The following is a 21513-nucleotide window of genomic DNA, read 5'->3' as shown; positions in this document are numbered from 1 at the left end:
TAATTTATAGAATTAGGGCTTGAAGAATCCCTTTATCTAATCCTCTATATATAATCATATAATAGTTGATAGTATGAGTGCCTAAAGAATATTTCCCTACATATATACCTATAATTATATCTTAGTGCATAATCAGAGGAAGGCTTGGAGTGGACACAATGCAGAGCATGATTTAAGGGAAAAACAGTTATACCAGGACAAGAATCCATGGCCCATTCTTGGATTCTTGGCCCAAGAACGCTGCTGGTGGCAGCGTTCAGTATCATAAAGATACCCGCTGTATGGCAGGCTTGGGGCAAGAGCTACTCCTCCTGATAAAGGAGTTGTAGGACCTTGCTCCAGTTCTTGTGGAGGGCTGCCCTCAGAACGCAATCCACCTTGGTGACTGTGAACTTTATCAGCTCTTGCTACTGTGCTGCTTGAAAAGCACCTTCCCATAGAACCCATTGGAAGCTGCCAGAACGTGGCGGTAACCTTGACAGCTCTGTCACTGCTCTGTGACTTAAAGCATCCTCCTATAAATCTTCTTAGAAGTAGTTTGCCCACAGATAGAAGTATTGCACACTGCACCCTCTTCACTGCGCACGGCCCACCTTCCAGCCTCGGTGACCTAATGGGGGTAGACCCCTTACTGCACACGGCCCTTGCCTTAATGGGAACAGGCCCCTTGCAGCACACTGTCCACCTCCTGGCCTAGGTGACCTAATGGGGGCGGACCCCATGTTTTATTGCTCACGACCCTATCACTATCCTTAAAGATGATTTCACTCACTGCCCTGCCCCCTAACCTATACACAATAAATATTCATGCTTCTGGACATTCGGGGCCTCGCCCGGCTCCACTCATAGGTGGCGTGGCTCCGAGCCCAGCTGCATTTTCTTTGTACTTCTGTGTCCTGTCTCTTTATTTCTCGGATACTGAGCCTCAGCACAGCATAAGGCTCACCCCACGACCCTGTGGGGCCCTCAGCCCTACAGAGTCCCCTCTCCTGAGGGCTGTCTTGTTTACCTCGGGAGCATGCGTGGGGCAGGTTGCTTCCTCCCGGCTGTTTGATACAAGCTGAGATTTCTGTCTTTGCAGCCTATTTGGCGGATTGGTTGCGATGCGCATCACATGCTGGTTTAATGCTTTTCAAGACCCAAACTGCAGTGGGGTTTTGAGGGTTGGCAGGTTTGTTTTGGATCACAGGTTCCAGACGGTAGAAACCGGAGTGGCTGGACAGGACATTGGGAGTATTTGGACAGCGGGAGTAAGGACGAGGCCAACCCCCAACGCCTGCAGCATCTGCTGCGAGCGCGCACCGTGCACCCCGGGGTAAGAGCGCAGGTCCAGAGCTGCGCCACAGCCGCGTCCGCAGCGCTATTTTTAGCCGCAGCAGCCAGCCCGGCCACGTGACGGGGTGGGTGGCACCTGAGAGCGCTCCGCCCACCGAGGCCCCACCCACGCTGTGCCGGCAGCCGCCAGGCGGGGAGCACCCGCTACTGGTCCCAGAGTCCTCGCCCCGCGCCGGCGGCAATGAAGATCTGGAGCTCGGAGCACGTGTTCGGGTGAGGCCGGGCTGCGGGCCGCGGTGGGGCCACCCGGACGCCGGCTCCTGCTCCGGAGCCTGGCTGGGGTGGCCCGGGAAAGGCCGGACCTCAGAGCGGGCCTCGCGGAGCCCCCAACCTGCGCCGGCCGTTCCCAGACAGCGGCCTCGGCGTCCGGGAGAGAGGCTCGCGCACCCCCCAACCCTCCCCCCCCACACCCCGGGACCTCGGTCAGAGAGAGGCGCTGCGCTGGTTCCGGCCTCTCCCGCGGCGGGCGCAGGGGCCTGGCAGCCGGCACTGAGGCCCTGCTGGTGGTCGGCGGCTGGGGTGGGGGCGGCCGGAGCGGGGAACGGGGGTCTGGGGCCGGGAGCTGGGGCCTGTCGCTGGATGCTCTCTTGGGGGCCAGGCAGGGGAGAGGCCTGCAAGCTGGTGTCTTTGCTGAGGTTGTCATAAACGTTCCGCGCGTTTCACGGAGGGCCCAGGGCGGGCTGTGAGCTTCGGAGGAAGCTAAAGGCGAAGAAGGCATTTGGGGGGCCCTGGTCCTGAACTCACTTATAGGCACGGAAGGCCTCCAAGCCAGCGTGGGAAACCGCGGAACTCTTTAAAAATGCCCCCCAGGCAACACCGATGGAAGTACAGGTCATTATCCTAAGTGAAGCCAGGCCCAGAAAGACAAGTATAGCGTGTTCCGACTCCTAAGTGGGTGCTAAAAAATGTGTTCACATGGATGGAGAGAGTGGAACGTCTCCAGAGAGGGAGACTCTGAAGGGTGAGGGGGTGGGAGCAGGGAGGATGATGAGAGATTGGTTAATGGGTGCAAGGCACCTTCCAGGGTAGCGCATACCCTAGAAGCCCTGATTTGATCACTACGCAATCTCTGCATGTAACGAAACTGCACATGTACTCCATAAATTTGTACAAATAAAAAGAAAAAAATGTGTCTTCCTGACCTAAGTGGTATCTTCTCCTTAAGTCACTGATCTATGACACTGAAATTATTCTTTAATATTTATTTACAGGAACAAAGATTTGTAAATTATCTCACCCCACTTAAGCATTTTGTTTTGGGGGGAAAAAAAGTACTGTGTGGAAGGAAATTGTCATCCTTTGACTTTTTTTTTTTTTTGAGACAGAATCTAGCTCTGTCACCCAGGATGGGGTACAGTAGCGCCGTCTTGGCTCACTGTAATCTTCTCCCGAGTTCAAGCGATTCTCCTGCTTCGGCCTCCTGAGTAGCTGGAACTACAGGTGTGAGTCATCACACCTGGCTAATTTTTGTATTTTTAGTAGAGATGAGGGTTTGCCATGTTGGCCAGTCTGGTCTCGAACTTCTGACCTCACGTGATCCACCCGCCTCAGCCTCCCAAAGTTCTGGTATTACAGGCGTGAGCCACTGTACCTGGCCTGACTTGTAAAATGTAAAATTATAATAAGAATATACCAAGTGGTTTCAAAACCTGTGAAATTATTTTTCATGGAATCTTTAGACTTGATGGGATCTAATTTTTTGTATGGCCTGCAGTGTTTCTCAAGTGGGGTTCCTTCAGCAACCCACTCAGTTCCTTCATCACTGAGCCATCTGGATGCCTTGGATAGTTGAGTCATTGCATACCAGGGGTGCCCAGTCAGTTGGGGCTCAGTTTTCTCATGGAATGGCCAAGGTCTGCCCTAAAGGTTTGTGAAATGTCCATGGAAAAGCACAAATGAATAGCCAGCTATGAAAAATCACAGTTGATGCTTTTGAAAATTGTTGCAGCTGCTAACTCCCATTTATTTTTATTTTATTTTATTTTTGAGATAGAGTCTTGCTCTTTTGCCCAGGCTGGAGTGCAGTGGCAATCAGTGGCAGTGATCTCAGTTCACTGCCACCTCTGGCTCCTGGGCTCAAGCGATCCTTCTGCCTCAGTCTCCCGAGTAGCTGGTATTACAGGCATCCAGCTCCATGCCTAGCTAATTTTTGTGTTTTTAGTAGAGACGGGGTTTCACTATATTGGCCAGGCTGGTCTCAAACTCTTGACCTTGTGATCCACCCGTCTCAGCCTCCCAAAGTGCTAGGATTACAGGTGTGAGCGACCGAGCCCGGCTCCTATTTATTTTTTTAAGCTTTACTGAAGTATACTTTACATGCCATAAAATTATACACATTTTAATGTATAATTCAGTAATTTTTACTAAGTATGACCATCACACACACAGTCTGAGAACACTTCCATCGTTCTGCAGTGGTGCCCCAGGCACATTACTTTCTATTTTACCCCATTTTCACCCCCGCCCCAGGCAACCAGAATCTGCTTTCTGTTTCTATGAATTTTTCTTTTCGGGACAGATGTCATCCTGCAATATGGGGTATTTTGTGTCTGAGTGCTTTCTGAGGCTCACCATGTGCGAGAGGGTCAGTACCTCATTCCTCCTGTCATGTAAATTTATTTTGTCCTTCTGGCACCCCGCCAGGACCTGGCCCCTAGCAGGTGCTTGGAAGGGGTGAGGAATCTCATATGGAGACCAGATGCACTTTCAGGATGAGGGCAGCTATCCACCAAAGGAATCCCAGTCATCCCTGGAGCTGCTGTGGACTAGGTGCTGATTCTCTGCGATAGACTGTTGAACCTAAAAGCAAAGGGCAGTAATGGAGCCGGACAAATGTGGAATGTGGCTGGCTGAGGATGCTGTCACTGGCCTGTGGCTGGACAGGTTATAAATGATGTGGCACCATGAGCTGGCATAGCATCCAAATGACAGTACAAATTGGAAGCTTGGCTTCCTGGCTGGACTCTGTGCAGTTTTTCCCTTGTTTCGTCTATTGAAATCCCTGATTGTTTTCCTTTGAGGATTATAGACCTTTATTTTTCTTTCTATACTTTAAAAAAATGCTTGTTGTGCTGTTAGGTGAACATTTGATTGGAAATTAATAAATTTACTTTTTTTTCTTTTTGAGGCAGAGTCTGTACCCAGGCTGGAGTGCAGTGGTACGAATTTGGCTCACCACAACCTCTGCCTCCTGGGTTCAAGCAATTCTTGTGCTTTAGCACAAGAAATACAAGAAAAAAATACAAGAAATTCGCCAGGCGTGGTGGCACGAACCTGTGGTCCCAGCTACTCAGGAGGCTAAACCTATTGTGTTAACATAATGTTTCTGAATAAGAAACTGTATTTTCTAAAAATTAGTGAGAGGAGTGGCACTGTTTCTGTTTTTACTAATATCTACAGTATCTGGCTTAATAGAAGATAACTCGATTCTCACATCTGCTTCTGTAGTCTGTGTTTGGCAATAATATGTAGTTTTGGTCGAAGTGTATGGATAAACCCCAGCCTCCCACAAATACACAGGTGGAAAAGCTGGGAGTATCTTAGTATTCTTTTTAAGTAATTGGGGCTATTCTTTGCTACTGTGATAAAACAAATGTGGTTTCTTCACACTTAGTTGGAATACAAAACCTGAAACTGTAATGAATAGAGTAACAAGCTCAGAGGCCTAGGCGGGAGGATCACTTGAGCTCAGGAGTTTGAGATTAGCCTAATAGACTCCATCTCTATAAAAAATAAATACAAAACTTAGGTGTGGTGGCTTGTGCCTGTAGTCCTAGCTGCTCATGAGGCTGCAGTGACAGAGCCACACCATCTCTCTTTTTTTTGAGACAGAGTCTCACTCTGTGGCCCAGGCTGGAGTGCAGTGGCATGATCTCAACTCACTGCAACCTCCCTCCATCAGGTTCAAGGGATTCTCCTGCCTCAGCTTCCCGAGTAGCTGGGATTATAGATGTCTGCCATGTGCCTAGCTAATTTTTGTATTTTTAGTAGAGACGGGGTTTCACTGTGTTGACCAGGATGGTCTCCGTCTCTTGACCTGGCAATCTGCCTGCCTCGGCCTCCCAAAGTGCTGGGATTACAGGCTTGAGGCACTGCGCCAGCCGCACACCATCTCTTAAAACAACAACAAACCCATTGGCCTGTCTTATACATGAATGAGTCTTTAACCCAAGTATGACTTGATATCGTTAGGAATACAGGCCACCACTGAGCGTGCAGCATAGGGCAGTCATCCAGCTCCTGGTAGCAGATACAAGTTTTCTAAAATTTCAGTGATCACATTATTTTATTTGTATATATTTTTTCCGAGACAGGGTTTCACTCTGTCACCCAGGCTAGAGTGCAGTGGTGTGATCTTGGTTCGCTGCAACCTCTGCCTCCCAGGTTCAAGCACTTCTCCTGCCTTAGCCTTACCCTAGCAGCTGGGATTACAGGGATATGCCACCATGCCTGGCTAATTTTTGTATTTTACTAGAGATGAGGTTTTGCCATGTTGGCCAGGCTGGTCTCAAACTCCTGACCTCACGCCTTGGCTTCCCAAAGTGCTGGGATTACAGGCATGAGCCGTCCTGCCCGGCCAAATTATCACTTTGAAGCTCAAATTTTATCTTTGGCAGCAAATATTATCAGTTGTTTTCCTTGAAGCACAGGCTCACTTTGTTAATTTTTAAGAAGTCGTCTGCCAGATCCCCAAGTCTGAATAAGCAAAGTTTGTCTGTTTATTAGTTCTTTCTGTTGATTGCTCTTTCAAGTACAAGAGGCAGGCAGTGGAAAGCAGCAGAGAGACAGGGACTCCGCCTCAGAATGAACAGGTGCCAGTGCCCCCAGACACCCCACAGCCAAGGGACTTGGGCCTCAGCAGCAGAGGGGCTTCTGGTGCACTTCTGTTCCCTCACACAGAATATCAAAGAGAAGAGTACTCAGGGGTCAAGCAGTCATGAAATTAATCACTTGACCATTTCATCACAGTTGTCCTTAAGAGAAACTGGCATTGTGTTCCCAGTTCACAGCACTGAGGACTGCAGTGGCCATGCGCAGTTTGGAACCCTGCCCTTGATGCTGGGAAGACGTTGGCTCTGTCCTTTCATTGCTTTTGCAGAAACAGTGCAAATGTCAATACAGCAAAAAAGGCCAGTCAAATTTCAGTAGCGCTGTGACAACAGTTGTTGTCTTGGAGCCTGAAAGTGTCTTGGAGCCCCCAGGGTGTGCAGCCCACAAGCTAAGGAACAGCTGATGGAGGCCTCGGGTCACTTGGTGGTGGGGTGTAGCAGGCTGTTTATCTTGTTTGTGGCTGCCTGCATCTTTTTTTCTTTTATTTTTTCAGAGACGGTCTCACTGTTGCCCAGGCTGGAGTGCCATAGCACAATCACGACTTACTACAGCCTCCAACTCTTTGGCTTAAGTGATCCTCCCATCTCAGTCTCTGGAGTAGCTGGGACTACAGTTTTGTGCCACCACACCTGGCTAACTTTGGTATTTTTTGTTGACGTAGGGATCTTGCTCTGTTGCGCAGGCTGGTCTTGAGCTCCTGGTCACAAGTGAACTTCCTGCCTTGGCCTCCCAAAATGCTGGAGTTACAGGAATGAGCCACCACACCTGCTTGCCTAAATCTTTTTTTTTTTAATTTTTATATTTTCATTTTGTTTTGTTTTGAGACAGAGTCTCACTCTGTCACCCGGGCAGTACAGCAGCTTGATCTTGGCTCATGGCAACCTCTGCCTCCTGTGTTCAAGCAATTCTGCTGCCTTAGGCTCCTGAATAGCTGGGACTACAGGCGTGTGCCATCGCACTCAGCTGATTTTTGTATTTTTAGTAGAGACAGGGTTTCACCGTGTTGGCCACGCTGGTCTTGAATCCCTAACCTCAAGGGATCTGCCCACCTTGGCCTCCCAAAGTTTTGGGATTATAGGCATGAGCCACTGCACCCAGCACTAAGATGCAAGATTTTTATATGGAAGAGACATTATTTGAGATAAACATAATGCAAAAAATTCTCAATGAGATTATTTTAAGCTTGGTGTTTGAAGGCATAGCCTATTCTGCTTAAAGTAATGACTTCAGTGGGAACCAGTCTAAGGAACTTAAAAGCCTTCAGATTCATTGAGAAGGGTCTCCTGGGCGACTGAGACCCGTTCTGCTTCCAGTGTATCTCCAGATTCACCTTCCTCACCTAGCTCTGGGGTCTACCATGTCCCTGACAGTTCTTCCCTAACCCTCAGAGAGGAGAAAGGACTCCAAGCCGACTGAATTCTTAGAGTGATCAGGACCACCCAGTTTGGGCTTCTTCATCCCTTTCATCCCTTTATGTTCACTGGTGGAATGTGTCAACTTAGTGACACAATTGCATGGTTTGAAAAAGTGAACCCAAGTGTTCTCTTGTTAGAGAGGATTCCAGGCCAGGCCCTGACAATTTAGAGGCCACTGAATGTGATAAAAGAACATAGGTTAGGGAGCTGGGACACCCGCTTCTCATCTGGGCCCTGCTGCTAACTTTGACCTAGGACGAGAGTTTGATGAGGGTAAAGTCAATTAGTGATCACTCAATTACATTAAAAAATGACCAAAATATGGAACAGAAGCTTCAATATGTTCATAAACTTCCATATTTTATTTGGAAATTTAATTTCTAGAACTTTATCCTAAGGAAGAATTATGTGTTGAAAGACTAATGTACACAATGTTCACTACCGTTATGATTTATCATCTAAAAGTGAAAGCAATCTACATAACATAAGCCACCATAGAAGACTGCTGAAATATACACAGCCACAAGATGACCTAGTGTACAGCCGTTTATAATCCTGCTTCTGAAAATGGCTCCATGATATCGGAAAGTGTTTATCAGCAGTTATTAAAAAGTGGATGGTAAACTCATATGCTGAATGTAATCCCAGTTTAATTTTTCAAGATGTGTGTCCCTGTGCATGTATGTGTGTATGTGCACACGTGTATGAGTGTGCATGGTGCAGATGTGTGTGCACACATCCAGGCTTGCCTTTGGGCTCTGTCTTCACATAAGCTGGACAAACCTCTCTGGGCACTTCTGAAGAAATGATCTTGTCAGAGAATGTTTGTCCTTGCAGGAAGCTCAGAAGCTTTCTAGAGAGAGAGCACACCCTGAAGGAAGGATGAATTAGGACAATTAGGGCGATAGAGTGACTTGCTGGCATCCCCTCAGCTGTCTGAGGGAAGGTCCCTGCTGAAGAGGTGTGGTGGCCCCTCGCTTGGCTTTCATCAGACATGTGTCTGACCCCTGCAGGTTTCAGGCTTAACCAAGTGCAGAGCTCTAGAAAGCAATGGGCAGCTTGTGACCTGTGATGGCAGGAAATAAAACAAGGGGAGGCCGAGCATGGTGGCTCATTCCTGTAATCCTAGCAGTTTGGGAGGTAAATGCAGGAGGATTGCTTGAGGCCATGAGTTCAAGACCAACCTGGCAACATAATGAGACCTAAAAAAATTAAAAAAATAAAAAATTGGCGGGGTGCAGTGGCTCATGCCTATAATCCCAGCACTTTGGGAGACCGAGGCTGTTGTATCACGAGGTCAGGAGTTCAAGACCAGCCTAGCCAACATGGCCATCTCTATTAAAAATACAAAAATTAGCCAGGCGTGGTAGCAGGCACCTGTAATTTCAGCTACTAGGGAGACTGAGGCAGGACAGTAACTTGAACCTGGGAGGGAGAGGTTGCAGTGAGCTGAGATCTCGCCACTGCACTCCAGCCTGGGCAATAGAGCAAGACTCCATCTCAAAAAAATTAATTAATTAAAAAAAATTCAGGTATGGTGGCACATACCTATAGTCCCAGCCACTGGAGGTGGGGCAAGGGGGGGCTGAGGTAGGAGGTTCATTTGAGCCTGGGAGATTGAGGCTGCAGTGACCCTGATGGCAGCACTGCACTCCTGCCTGCTGGGTGATAGAATGAGACCCTGTCTCAGACAAACAAAAACCAAGGGGAAAGGGCTCAGGGCCAGGGGCAGAGCGGTGATGTCCTGCAAGGAACACATCTGGGATGCCCAAGGAGACTGGGGCCCTTGGCAGGGCTGGGAGCCTCCATCAGCAGGTGGTGCTGAGAGCTGTGACATTCGGGACATCGCTGTTCTTGCATCATTACACGGTCCTCCTAGCCAGGCATGGCTTGGGGAAATGTGAGGTTTGTGTGGTGGCAAGGGGGAGAATGCACGCAGAGTGTTGACAGCAGTGATCCTTGAAGAGTGGAATTGTAGATTGTTTAAAATGTCTTTATAAGCCGGGTGCGGTGGCACATGCCTGTAATCCCAACATTTTGGGAGGCCTAGGCGGATCAGGAGTTCGAGACCAGTCTGGCCAACATGGTGAAACCCCGTCTCTACTTTTTCTTTTGTGTTTTGTAAAAATACAAAAACAAAACAAAACACAAACCTAGCCGGGAGTGGTGGCTGGCGCCTGTAATCCCAGATACTCAGGAGGCTGAGGCAGAAGAATCGCTTGAACCCGGGAGGCAGAGGTTGCAGTGAGCCAAGATTGTGCCAGTGCACTCCAGCCTGGGCAACAGAGGGAGACTCCGTCTCAAAACATAATTAATAAAATAAAATGTCTATACTTTTTCAAAATTTTGAACACATTTTTTATAATCAGAAAAGTGTGGCTACTTCAAGCCATAGACCATTAGAAATGGGAACAAAGTAGTGAATCCTCAGTTGCCCGTGAGTGGCGGGAAGCAGAGCGTGCTCTGGGTGCGCGGAGGCAGGTGTGCGTTTCTGTTAAACAGGTGCCGCGGCGTGCAGGTGCGGAGCGGGCGGCCCGGGAGGGCTCGCGGGGCTCCTCCTATTTGTCGGACGAGCCTTTCATTAAGCGAAGAGACTAGGCCTGGCTGCGGCTTTTGTCTCCCCATTACCCCTGTGGCCCCGGCCCCGGGCCTGCTCACCGCCGCCTGTGCTCTCCCCGCAGCCACCCGTGGGACACGGTCATCCAGGCGGCCATGCGCAAGTACCCGAACCCGATGAACCCCAGCGTGCTGGGCGTGGACGTGCTGCAGCGCCGCGTGGATGGCCGCGGCCGCCTGCACAGCCTGCGCCTGCTCAGCACCGAGTGGGGGCTGCCCGGCCTCGTGAGAGCGGTGAGCGGGGCTGGGGCTGCAGCCCCCAACGCGCCTGACCCCCCCACTTCCGTCCCCGCCCTCTCCCGCGTCCCTCCTTCCCTTGTCCTGCCCTTGGATGCTCAGGCTGCCAGCGTGTTGAAAGGGTGGCGAGGGGTCTTCCCTGAGATCAGAGGACACGGGGTAGGGGGGCAGTGGAGGGTCTTCCCGGGGATCGGAGGGTGCGGCGGGGTGGGGGGGCGGTAGGGTGGTCTTCCCCGAGATCGGGGGGCTGGTGGGGGGGTCTTCCCCGAGATCAAGAGGGCGCGGGGTTGGGGGAGCGATGGGAGGTCTTCCCTGAGATCAGGAGGTGGGAGGGTGGGGGGGAATTCCCCAGATCAGGAAGCACGGGGGTTGGGTGTTAGTGGGGGGTCTTCCCCCGAGATGGAGGGGGTGGGCACAGGAGGCTCTGCCCCGCGCCGCCTGGCATCTGGCATCCCCATCTGCTCTGCCACCGGGCCCCGGGCGTGCTGGATTAGCACCACTGCACACCCTCCTCCCGGCTTAATCGCCTCTAAATCCCACTGTCCCCTGCCAGACGCTTCCTGGTGCCCCCACAGGAAGGGGGTTAGGCTTCAACCTGTTTCAGCCCCCACAGCCTCTTCCTCAGAGCCAGGGAGGTCACTGGAAATGGGAATCTGAGCGCCGCTCTCCCAACCCCGGCGCTCCTGTAGTCCAAGCCCTGGCCCCTGCGCAATCCCCTTGGTCAACCCGGCTCCTGCTGCAGGGCCTGCACCTGCTGACCCCGACCCCAGCACTCTGGTGACACCTTCCTCCTTGGGGCTCTGCCCAGACCTTACCCAGCAGAGGGACCTCCCGGCTCCACTGCCCGCAGCCTGTTTTATTTTGCCGGGAGGACGGTGCTTCCTGCGCTCCACTCTGAGGAATTCATTTATTTGCTCAGTGGCTCACTTGCTGGAGCAGAAGTGCCCTGGACACAGGGATTTTGTCGCTGTCCCTGGCTGCATCCCACGATACCATTTATTGAATAGCGAATTAATTAATAAATGCAATGGTGTTCGGTGGTGATCTGAAGTAGAATATTTAACATTCCACTATGCTAGTTTTGCTTTGTGTTTTAGATTTTGGGAACCAGTAGGACTTTGACATACATCCAAGAACATTCTGTGGTGGATCCAGTGGAAAAGAAAATGGAACTTTGTTCCACCAATGTAAGCGATGGCCTCAGATGAGAAAGGGACTCTGCATCTGGGGGATGGTGCGCAAAGCCTTCATTTAATTCTATTTCCAGCACACCTTTGTCTAGGTGGTGCTTATTTATAATAGAAAGGCTGAATTCATTTAGCAGTTTATCTTTTTATTCAAGTATAATAAGTATATAGAAAAATGCACACAATGATGAGTTGTCACAAAGCAAACACACCTCTTAACTAGCAGGCAGGTCAAGCAACAGAATTTGACCAGCCTCTGAGACCCCTCGGGTACCCCCCACAAGATAACCACTGTTTCGACAACCAGCAGGCAGTTTTGTTTTTCTAAAGATTGGGTCTTGCTCTGTCACCCAGGCTGGAGTGCAGTGGTGTGGTCATAGCTCAGTGCAGCCTCGAACACCTGCGCTCAGGTGATCCTCCCATCTCAGCCTCCCAAATAGCTGGGACCACAGTCACGTGGCACCACGCCTGGCTATTTTTAAAATATTTTGTAGAGACAGGGTGTTGGTATGTTGCCCAGGCTGGTCTCAACCTCCTGGTCTCAAGTGATGCCTTCCAGTGTGCTTTTTTCTTTCCTTTTTTTTTTTTTTTTTTTTGAGACAGAGTCTCTCTCTCTCTCTCTCTCTCTCTCTCTCTCTCTCTCTCTCTCTCTCTCTCTCTCTCTCTCACCCAGGCTGGAGTGCAGTGGATCTCAGCTCCCTGCAAACTCCACCTCCTGGATTCAAGTGATTCTCCTGACTCAGCCTCCCAAGCAGGTGGGACTACAGGTGTACATCACCAACAGGCATTTTTAAAGCTATTTTCCCCCTTCACTTCTCTGTCACTTCTCTCAATTAAAAAAAGTATGGGCCGGGCTCAGTGGCTCATGACTGTAATCCCAGCACTTTGGGAGGCTGAGGCTGGCAGATCACGAGGTCAGGAGTTCGAGACCAGCCTGGTCAGCATGGTGAAACCCCATCTCTACTAAAAATATAAAAATAGCCGGGTGTGCTGGCAGGTACCTGTAGTCTCAGCTACTCAGGAGGCTGAGGCAGAGGAATTGCTTGAATCCAGGAGACTGAGGTTGCAGTGAGCTGAGACCACGCCATTGCCCTCCAGCCTGGGTGACAGAGTGAGATAAAAAAAATAAAAAGTATATTGGCCTAATACAAATTCAAAGAACATGTTGGGGAATATGCATGGACTAGGAAAATTATTTATTTCATAAAATAATCCTTATTTTCAGCAAATAGAGAAATGGGGTATGGTGGCTAGTCAGCGGTGCCCTCATCGGGCTCCCTTTTCTGTCTCCAGTGCCACAGTTGGCTCTAGCCACCGTTTATTTACTGGTTCTGCCAACAGCATCAGGAGCCTGCCAGGTACTCAGCACAGTGCTAGGGATGGGGAATGCAAGGATTAAAAGAGATGCCCTCCTGACTGGCTCTAAACAACACAGTGGGCATCTAAACAACCTGTGTAGGTGGCAGCAGGCAGGAGCCCCCCAAGTGGCTGCGTGAACGTAGGTGACAGGGAGGCTAGCAGGTCTTCTCCAGACACACTGGCAATGGGCGCTCTTGAGCCTTAGAGAGCCACGAACAGGTGGGTTGGAGACTAAGAGGGGAAGGTGTATGGAAGGAAGGAGGCTGGAGAGGGGAAGGTGTATGGAAGGAAGGAGGCTGGAGAGGGGCAGGGACAACACCACAGAAGGCAGAGGAGCTGGAGGCCACTTTTGTGGTAAGAGAGAGCCACTGAGAGTTTGTTGCCAGAAGGCGAGGTAGCCAGGTTGTGTGCTGGGAAGAATACTCTGGCAGCCTTGTGGAGAGAGGGTGGGGAGATGTTGGGACCTTAGCCAGGGAGGCCGGTAGTCTGGGCAAGTAATTGTCCAGGTGAGAGGTACCAGAGGCTGCCTAGGGTGAGACTGGGGAGTGAGGAATGGGAGGCCCATGGTGCAGCTCCCCTCTCTGGTCAGGGCCCTGGTAGGGCCCGTCAGGTCTGGAAATTGAGAGGTAAGCCTGCTTCGCACATCCTGAGTATGCAGCCCTTTCCCAAAGGGCCGTGGAGTGTCTGGCCTGAAGCTGAAGGTGCAGCCAGTGGTGCTGCGGTGAGGGACGGGTGACCTGGGCCCAGGGGCAGGCAGGGCTGGTGGGCACAGTGGGTAGGGACAGGGTTGAGAAACAGCTCATCCAGGCAGCCATGCACAAGTACCCAAACCGGTACCTGGGCAGCTCCCTATCTTCTCAGCATCTTGTGGGAGGCCTCGTGTTTGAAACAAAGTGGAGCCGCTCTGGGTCCTGTGGTGCCCCTTCCCCACCCTGAGGGTCTCGGGAGCTCCTGTGAGCTGCTCAGGTGGCTGTGGGAACAGCCTCAGGGATGCTCAGTGCTGCTGGCCAGCTACACTCTGTCCAGCTGGGAACACCTTCTGTAGAAGGCAGTGAGTGCATCCCTGTGTACTGAGATGAGACTCTGAGCCACCTGCAGGGTAGAGCCTAGCTCCTTAATGTACTACCTGGACCTCTGCCAATGTCCCCTGGTCTATTGGCCCCTTGTCCCAGGCTGCACGAAGTCACAGGAGCCTGTCGTGGTCCCCTGTCGTTATTCCTGACAGCTTATGTATTCTGTTCTCTGCCCCCAAAACCAATATTTACTTATGAAATTCCACTTTATCCTTCCAGAAAACTCAGTTTTATGTAAAAAGGAACAGGTTATGCTCCAGTGAGGTCTGATGGAAAGGAAATGGGGTTTGGTGCAAGACAGACGTGTGCTTGCATCCTGAAGCCACTGCTGGATGGCCCAACTTGGGGATGCTGTTTACATTTTCTGAGTCTCACATTTCTTGTATAAAAAAGAAAAGAACAAACCTCAGAGAAGTAAGGTTTATGAAACAGTGAATTGCATAAAATATTGCATATAAAATGACAACTAATCAGAGTTTCATTTTTAATTGATATTGTTAAATATTTCTGTTCAATGTAATGACCATACATGTGAAACTCTTGATAACTCGGCACTCAGTAGGAGGAGAGAGATTTCCTACTAACCATTTGCATTGGGACTGTGAGGCAGGTGGGAGGGGATTCAGTGAGAGATGACTGATAAAATGAGTGTTTCTCACTACAGAAAGGTTAATTTGCTTTTCACTGCTTCAACTTTTTTAAACATGGTCTTTTATAATTGGCCCTTTAAGAAGACAGTGAATTGGGTTAAATAATGAAGCAATTCTAGAGCTCCGTTGTCCAGTGTGGCAGCTGCAACAACCTGTGGCTATTTAATTTTAAACTAATTATGGCCGGGTGCAGTGGCCCATGCCTGTAATCCCAGCACTTTGGGAGGCCGAGGCGGGCAGATCACCTGAGGTAAGGAGTTCAAGACCAGCCTGGCCAACATGGTGAAACCTTGTCTCTACTAAAAATACAAAAATTAGCTGGGCATGGTGCGGGACACCTGTAATCCCAGCTACTCGGGAGACTGAGGCAGGAGAGTAGCTTGAACCCAGCAGGCAGAGGTTGCAGTGAGCAAGATCACATCATTGCACTCCAGCCTGGGCAATAAGAGTGAAACTCCATCTCAAAAAAAAAAAACACCTAATTTTGATAAAATAAAATTAACAATTTCATTCCTCAGTCATATGAGCCACACTTCAGGTGTGCATTAGCCACATGTGTTTGTGGCTACCCCATCAGACAGCATGCATAGGACATTGCTGTTATTACAGAGAATTCTGTTAGATAGTGTGGCTCTAGAACACCAGTGTTTAAATTGGTTTTGATAGAAAATATAGGCAAAATATATATTTTGATTGAAAAATAGTTGCTCTCGCCTGTAGTCTCAGCACTTTGGGAGGCCAAGATGGGAGGACTGCTTGAGCTCAGGAGTTTGATACCAGCCTGGGCAGCATGGCAACATTCATCTCTACAAAAAATTTAAAAATTAGCCATGTGTGGTGGTGTGCACCTGTAGTCCTAGCTACTCAGGAGGCAGAGGTGGGAGGATCACTTGAGACCTGGAGATTGAGACTGCAGTGAGCCCTAATCTAGCCTGGGCAACAGAACAAGACTCTGTCTCAAAAAAAAAAAAAAAAAAGAGATAGGGCACAGTGGCTCACTCCTGTAATCCCAGCACTTTGGGAGGTCAAGGCGGGCAGATCACAAGGTCAGGAGATTGAGACCATCCTGGCCAACATGGTAAAACCCCATCTCTACTAAAATACAAAAAAAATTTAGCCAGGCATGGTGGTGCACCTGTAGTCCCAGCTACTCGGGAGGCTGAAGCAAGGGAATCACTTGAACCCAGGAGACAGAGATTGCAGTGAGCTGATTGCACCACTACACTCCAGCCTGGTGACAGAGCGAGACTCCACCTCAAAAATAATAATAAAAATAAAAAAATTTCAGAAAAAGAAGATATAAATACATACATAAGGAGTCAGTCTATTTACAGGAAGTGGTACTGGAGGAGACAAGAACCCTGCAGTCTCCATGTAGATTCAGAGTCTGTCCCATCCAGTCCTAGGAGACAGTGTTCCATGGGCTGCCATGGGGAGGTGAAAAGCTTCCTCTCACTTTTGTGGACACACAGGACTATTCATCCTTTTCTGTAATACAACTGCTCATAGTTTTGGCAGCTTGACTCTACCTTCGAGGCCACAGCCCTGCTCACGTGTAGAGTGGGACAGATGACAGTTGTCAGAAGGAACAGTAAAGCCATGGTTTCCTAGGAATTAATGTGGTGGTATCTCCAATGCCTAAATGTCTCTTCTGTTCTGGCCCCACTAAGTGCTAATTTTGGGATGGAAGAGTACGGCAGATGGTTTGGGAAGCAATGCAAGAGAAATACAATCTAAACCTTTTCTTCCTTTTTAAAGATCACACTCACAAATTTGGTGTCAGTTAATGAGAGGTTGGTGTACATACCTCATCCAGAGAACCCAGAAATGTGAGTAATCTCCTGTGGGATTGACATATTGAATGCTAAGGGTGAGGGCAGGGCAGACTCTCCTCTCTCTCAGGGCTGATCAGCCCCTTTTCTTCTTGCTCTTTGACAGGACCATGCTCACCCAAGAAGCCGTCATCACTGTGAAGGGAATTAGCCTTGGTAGTTATTTGGAAAGTTTAATGGCCAACACAATATCATCCAATGCCAAGAAGGTATGTATCTCAGTCCTAGGAGTCATGTGTGCTCTATTGGTAAGTGCCAGATTAAGAAGATTACATTTTTAGTCTCATAAATCTTCCTGGCTGGGCTCGGTGGCTCATGTCTGTAATCCCAATACTTTGAGAGTCCAAGACAGGTGGACTGCTTGAGGCCAGGAATTCAAGACCAGCCTGGCCAACATGCCCAAACCCCAACTACTAAAAATACAAAAATTAGCCAGGCATGGTGGTGCACGCCTGTAGTCCCAGCTACTCAGGAGGCTGAGACATGAGAATCGCTTGAAACCAGGAGGTGGAGGTTGCAGTGAGCTGAGCCACCACTGCACTCCAGCCTGGGTCACAGAGCGAGATTCTGTCTCAAAAAATAAATTAAATAAATAAATAAACAAATAAAATCCTCCTCAGTGCTACAGATCTCCATGTGTGCTGAGCTCGTAATGCCACCGTATTGCAAAACTAGGGTAGGGAAAGGCTGACCCAGGTCTGAGGGAAGTGTGTCTGTAAAAGCCAAGGGAGCCACAAAGTTACTCTTCGGAGTAGGGAATGTATGGGGTAAACCTGGAGCATAAACCCAGCCAAGGCAACTACCAATTCGAAAAGCCCAAATGTCGTAGGCTCAGTTACCAAAGCAAACTAACCCACAACATCAGAATTATAGGGAGTTAACAGTGTCAGGTAGGCTATTCAGGACTGATAGTAGTTTCCAATTTAATGGGCATTAAGTGACTTTGGCTGAACCTCTCCAGCAGTGATGTTTCCACGGAGTCTGCTGTGATCTTCATATCTCCTCTCTGGCAGGATTTGGCAATGAGCTTTGTGGTGGTCAGAGGAGAAATTGTGGATCCCTGGAGGCCATCTACGGCCCTCCCTTTGTGTCCAGGGCACTGGAGTGGAGGCAGAGATTGTTCTAGGAGTCCATGTTGCCCTCCTTTCCAGCAGAGTTGATGGAAAGAGCTTGAGTGTTCGGGAGGAAGATGTTCCTCACATTTAAAGGATGCCACTTGCCAGAGCAGGGCCTTTGCTTTTCACCTGGGCTTGCCTCACAGGCTCATGCCTTCCCTTTGTCTGTCGCCCGTACCCCTCACTCTTCCCCCCCTCCTTCTCTTCCCACCTTCTTAGAGGTCAGAGGTGAGTCTTCATTGTCAGGATGAGTGGGTGATTCCTAAGGCTGCCCTTCCCTTTCCAGTGTCCTTCCATGCTTAACTTTCCAACTAGTGGAAAACCATGTATGGCTTGCATTTAGTCTCATCACCAATAGAAGAACCTGTCTGCCCAATTGTAGAATAATCCAGATTTGAGAAATAGATATTTGAGCAGCTTAACTCAGTTCAGAGGAGGTAGGGCAGCAAAGGCCAATGGGGAGAGCTTTGTCCATGCTGGAGGAAGGAAACCAGATCTCACCCATCCTGGTTTCCAATGCTTAGTTTAGGGCAGAAGCCCTAAATGTTTGTGGAAGAAAATATAAGAGGAAGGGAATATTCAATGAGGCCACAGCTACCTTAGGCCTTTTAAGTGAAAAAATTGGGGTAAACTCAGTGAGGTCAAATTGGCTTTCCTTTATTTCACTTTATTAGGGGTTGTGTTGAAGACTTAAGAGAGAATCACTGTCCCCTCTAGCAAGGTGAGGAGAGGCATTGTGCCTGGAAACAGTGCAGCAGCCTGAGGGCAGGTGCAGGCGTTGGGGTTGGGGGTGTGTGGAGGTGTTACCCTGGGCTTTCCTGGGCTCCTGGGGCAGCCTCAGCGCTGAGATTTGGGAGGTGAGGGACAGGACTTGCTGTACTGTGCTAAGAGGGGTGTCGATGCTGGGGGAGCCACGCAGGGTGCTGGTTTGCTAACACAGTAGTGACTCTTAGGCACTGTTTTCCTTCTCTCTTCTGAGCTGGAGGAACTGCCTGCCTGTGTGCAGGTCACTCGGAAAGGTCACTGCTGTGTCTCCTTGCGGCTGCAGCGCTTTCCTTCCACATTTTAGCCCATGGGCTTGTCGCTTGCTGTCTGCAGCTGGAGGCGGGATGACCCACTCGGTGCTGAAATCTTTCTGTGTTGCAGGGGTGGGCCGCCATCGAATGGATAATTGAACACTCTGAAAGTGCTGTGAGCTAAGGAGGCCTGCGCCTGCGCTTGCGCTTGTCATAAATGGCGGTGAGTACAGTATTCGCTCACTGGGGGGGCCTTTTAGCCTCTTGTGTCCTGTGTGCACTGTGCGCACTGTGAGGGGACACCGGAAATACGCAGCTGCTGGCGGCTCTCCAGCCCTGAGCGGTGACACAGAATCACTGGGTTCATCCTCTTTCTTTTTCATTCCTTGCTTCGTGGCAGGATTTAGATTTCGAGGAAGCTTGAGCTGCGGCCCTCTGGGTCAGAAGGAGGCAGCTCAGTCTCTCCAGCAAGCTGCCCTCTGGTTCGGTTGCCAAGGCAACCCCGGTGACTGTGCAGAGTCGGCGCTAATGGCCAGGCCTGTGCCGACGGGGCGCCGCCCTTTGGGTGCATCCGCATCTGCTGCTGTGAGCAAGGTCCTGTGCCCACTTCTTTGCTTGTTCCAAGCCAGTGCACGGCCATGCAGCTGCCACCGGCCATGTCCTTTTAGTGGTAGAAGCCTTTTCCGATGTTTCCTTGAGCTTCACAAATATTCCCTGGCTTCCTGGGCCGCCAGCGACTGGACTTCGAGTAGCCCTGCCCCGACTGTGGGCGGTCACCCTGCTCCCAGGGGAGGATGCGCCACCCGCCGGCGGCTTCGGCCCACAGCCGCGCTGCACTGCTCTGGGCCGCTGGTCCCCTTCTTTCCCGATCTGTTTCCGGCGTGTGTGGCTCCCAGCGTCCTTAAGAACTTCGCGCTGATTTTCCCCGAGTCACTGAAGCCGTGCTTTGCTCTCCTTGAACTCAAGCTGGGGCGGTCATGGGCCTTGCCTCTTTCATGGCCGCACCCTGAGTTCAGCGCACGTAGGAACCTCGCCTGGTGTCCTATGTCTGTGTGCTGTGTGGTGTGTGTGCTGTGTGGTAAGTATATATGTGTTGTGTGCGGTGTGCGCTATGTGTGTGTTGTGTGTGGTATGTAGTGTGTGGTGTATGCTGTGTGTATATATGTGTGGTGTGTGTGGCGTATATGCCCTGTGTGTGATGTGTATATGTGTATGTGGGGTGTGTGTGATGTGTATATGTGTGTGGTATGTGGGGTGTGTGGTGTGATATATGTGCTGTATGTGTGGTGTGTATATGGGAGGTGTGTGTGGGTTCTGTATGTGTTGTGTATATGTATGTGGCATGTGTGCATGTGTGTGATATGCATGTGTGTGATTTGTGTACTGTGTGTGGTGTAAATGTGTGTGTAGTGTATGTGTTCTGTAATGTGTATATGTGTGTGATGTGTGTGGTCTGTGCATGTGTGTGATGTGTGTATCCTGTGCGTATGTAATGTGTGATGTGTACATGTGTGGTCTGTGCATGTGTGAGATGTGTGATGTGCGTGTGTGTGCTGTGATGTATGTGTGCATGTGTGTATGATGTGCATGGATGTGATGTGTGGTGTGATGTATGGTGCATGTGCATGTGTGTGATTTGTATGTGTGGGGCATGTGCATGTGTGTAAGATGTGCGTGTGTGTGATGTGTGTGTGGTGTGTCCTGAGTGTGGTTTGTGTTGTGACTGTGGTGTGTGGTGCATCCTCCGCCCCTCTGCGGAGCTGACCCCTAGTGTCTCCGCAGATGCTTCCTGGAAGAAAGGAAAGAAGAAGGCGACGAGGCCAGGAGAGGATGAGCAAGGACGGGACGGAAGAGTGCGTCTGGCTGCGAGGGCCCGCAAGGCTAGGGAGGAGGACTGGGCTGGATTCCAGAACCGGACGTCCCTCCCTTCATGAGCACGCAGCAGGGAGCAGTGCAGCCAGCCCCGCCACCTGCGTGGATGGAGGGCGCGAGGCCCTTGCCTGCGTCCCTTAGGGGTGACAGCCATCGCCCTGCCTGTCGCGGTGGCCCAGGCTCTTCTCTCCCTGCAGGTGGCCCCTGCCACCCCCGGCCGCCCACGCTGTCCTCCACTCAGTCCCCTCCGCAGACGGTGGTGGGTGCGCTGCCTTCCAGCATCTTCTGGTTCCTGCCCTGCGTCCGGTCCTCCTGCAGAACAGCAGGCAGCTCTCCTGGGCCCGCGGCTGCTCCAGGCCTCCCATCTGCTCCTGGCCTCCGGTGGTCGCTAACTGCAGGGCTGCGGCCTGGGACCGTGGCTTTCCTCTCGGCCCCCAAATGGCTTTCCTTGAGTGGCTCAGCCTCTCCAGACGAGGCTCCTCAGGCGGGCAGAGGGCTGGGGTCCAGGGGTCCCCGGGCCCTTTCTGCAGGCTGTGCCAGGCCCCTCCAGCCTGCCCCTGCCCTGCCCTGGGGACATCCTGCACCCAGGCTGGAGGCCCCGCCTAGATGCCTGCCAACCTCACCTGCTGGGGCCGGAGGTCACGGATCCCAGAGAGTATCCAAGGTTTGTGTCCCTGTTTTTTCTCGTTGTAGTTTTGTGAGTGTTTCAGGGACAACAGCCAAAGGTCTTTTTTTCCACCATCTTTAAATCCAAGTTGTTTAAAACAACATTAATTTAAAAATAAAAGCAATCCATGCTTACTGTTTAAAAAGAGTGTAGGAGTCTGGAGTCCGTTGAAGGGTAAAGGCCTCCCCTGCTGCCAGTCGGCTCCTCTTTCACGAAGCTTTCCAGAAGTTTTGTTTGCTTATGAAAATGTATGTGTGGTTTTTCTCTTCCCTTCCTTTATTAAACACAGATAGGCTCATGCTGGATAAA

The 21513-nt window shown here is 50.4% G+C and overlaps 1 protein-coding gene across 3 annotated transcripts; it reads left to right on the top strand.

Annotated features, from left to right (window-relative positions):
* Window positions 1-1448: 1448 nt before the first annotated feature.
* PRELID3A (PRELI domain containing 3A) lies at window positions 1449-21513 on the top strand. 3 transcript variants are annotated; one of them, XR_013525696.1, is made up of 7 exons: window positions 1449-1548; window positions 10262-10592; window positions 11531-11667; window positions 16461-16531; window positions 16641-16743; window positions 18796-18888; window positions 20448-21513. XR_013525696.1 is itself a non-coding variant. In XM_002757032.6 (7 exons), exons 1-6 carry the CDS (start codon window positions 1517-1519, stop codon window positions 18847-18849), a joined length of 519 nt encoding a protein of 172 aa, XP_002757078.1. In that variant the 5' UTR covers window positions 1449-1516; the 3' UTR covers window positions 18850-18888; window positions 20448-21513. The 3 variants fall into 3 exon arrangements, 2 of the variants coding, with proteins under 2 accessions (XP_002757078.1, XP_008977690.1); XM_002757032.6 differs by having other exon boundaries at window positions 10262-10430; window positions 11531-11620; XM_008979442.5 differs by lacking the exon at window positions 11531-11667 and having other exon boundaries at window positions 10262-10430.

Source organism: Callithrix jacchus, chromosome 13, assembly GCF_049354715.1.
Source record: "Callithrix jacchus isolate 240 chromosome 13, calJac240_pri, whole genome shotgun sequence".
Taxonomy (NCBI): domain Eukaryota; kingdom Metazoa; phylum Chordata; class Mammalia; order Primates; family Cebidae; genus Callithrix; species Callithrix jacchus.
This window is presented reverse-complemented; position numbering and strand designations above follow the sequence as displayed.

What these genes read in the sequence shown, in the direction of transcription:
- PRELID3A (XM_002757032.6), top strand. Translation starts at nt 1,517, where the DNA reads ATGAAGATCTGGAGCTCGGAGCACGTGTTCGG. An exon ending in TGGAACTTTGTTCCACCAAT is followed by an intron (nt 11,621 to 16,460) that starts GTAAGCGATGGC and finishes TCCTTTTTAAAG; the next exon opens with ATCACACTCACAAATTTGGT. An exon ending in CATCCAGAGAACCCAGAAAT is followed by an intron (nt 16,532 to 16,640) that starts GTGAGTAATCTC and finishes GCTCTTTGACAG; the next exon opens with GACCATGCTCACCCAAGAAG.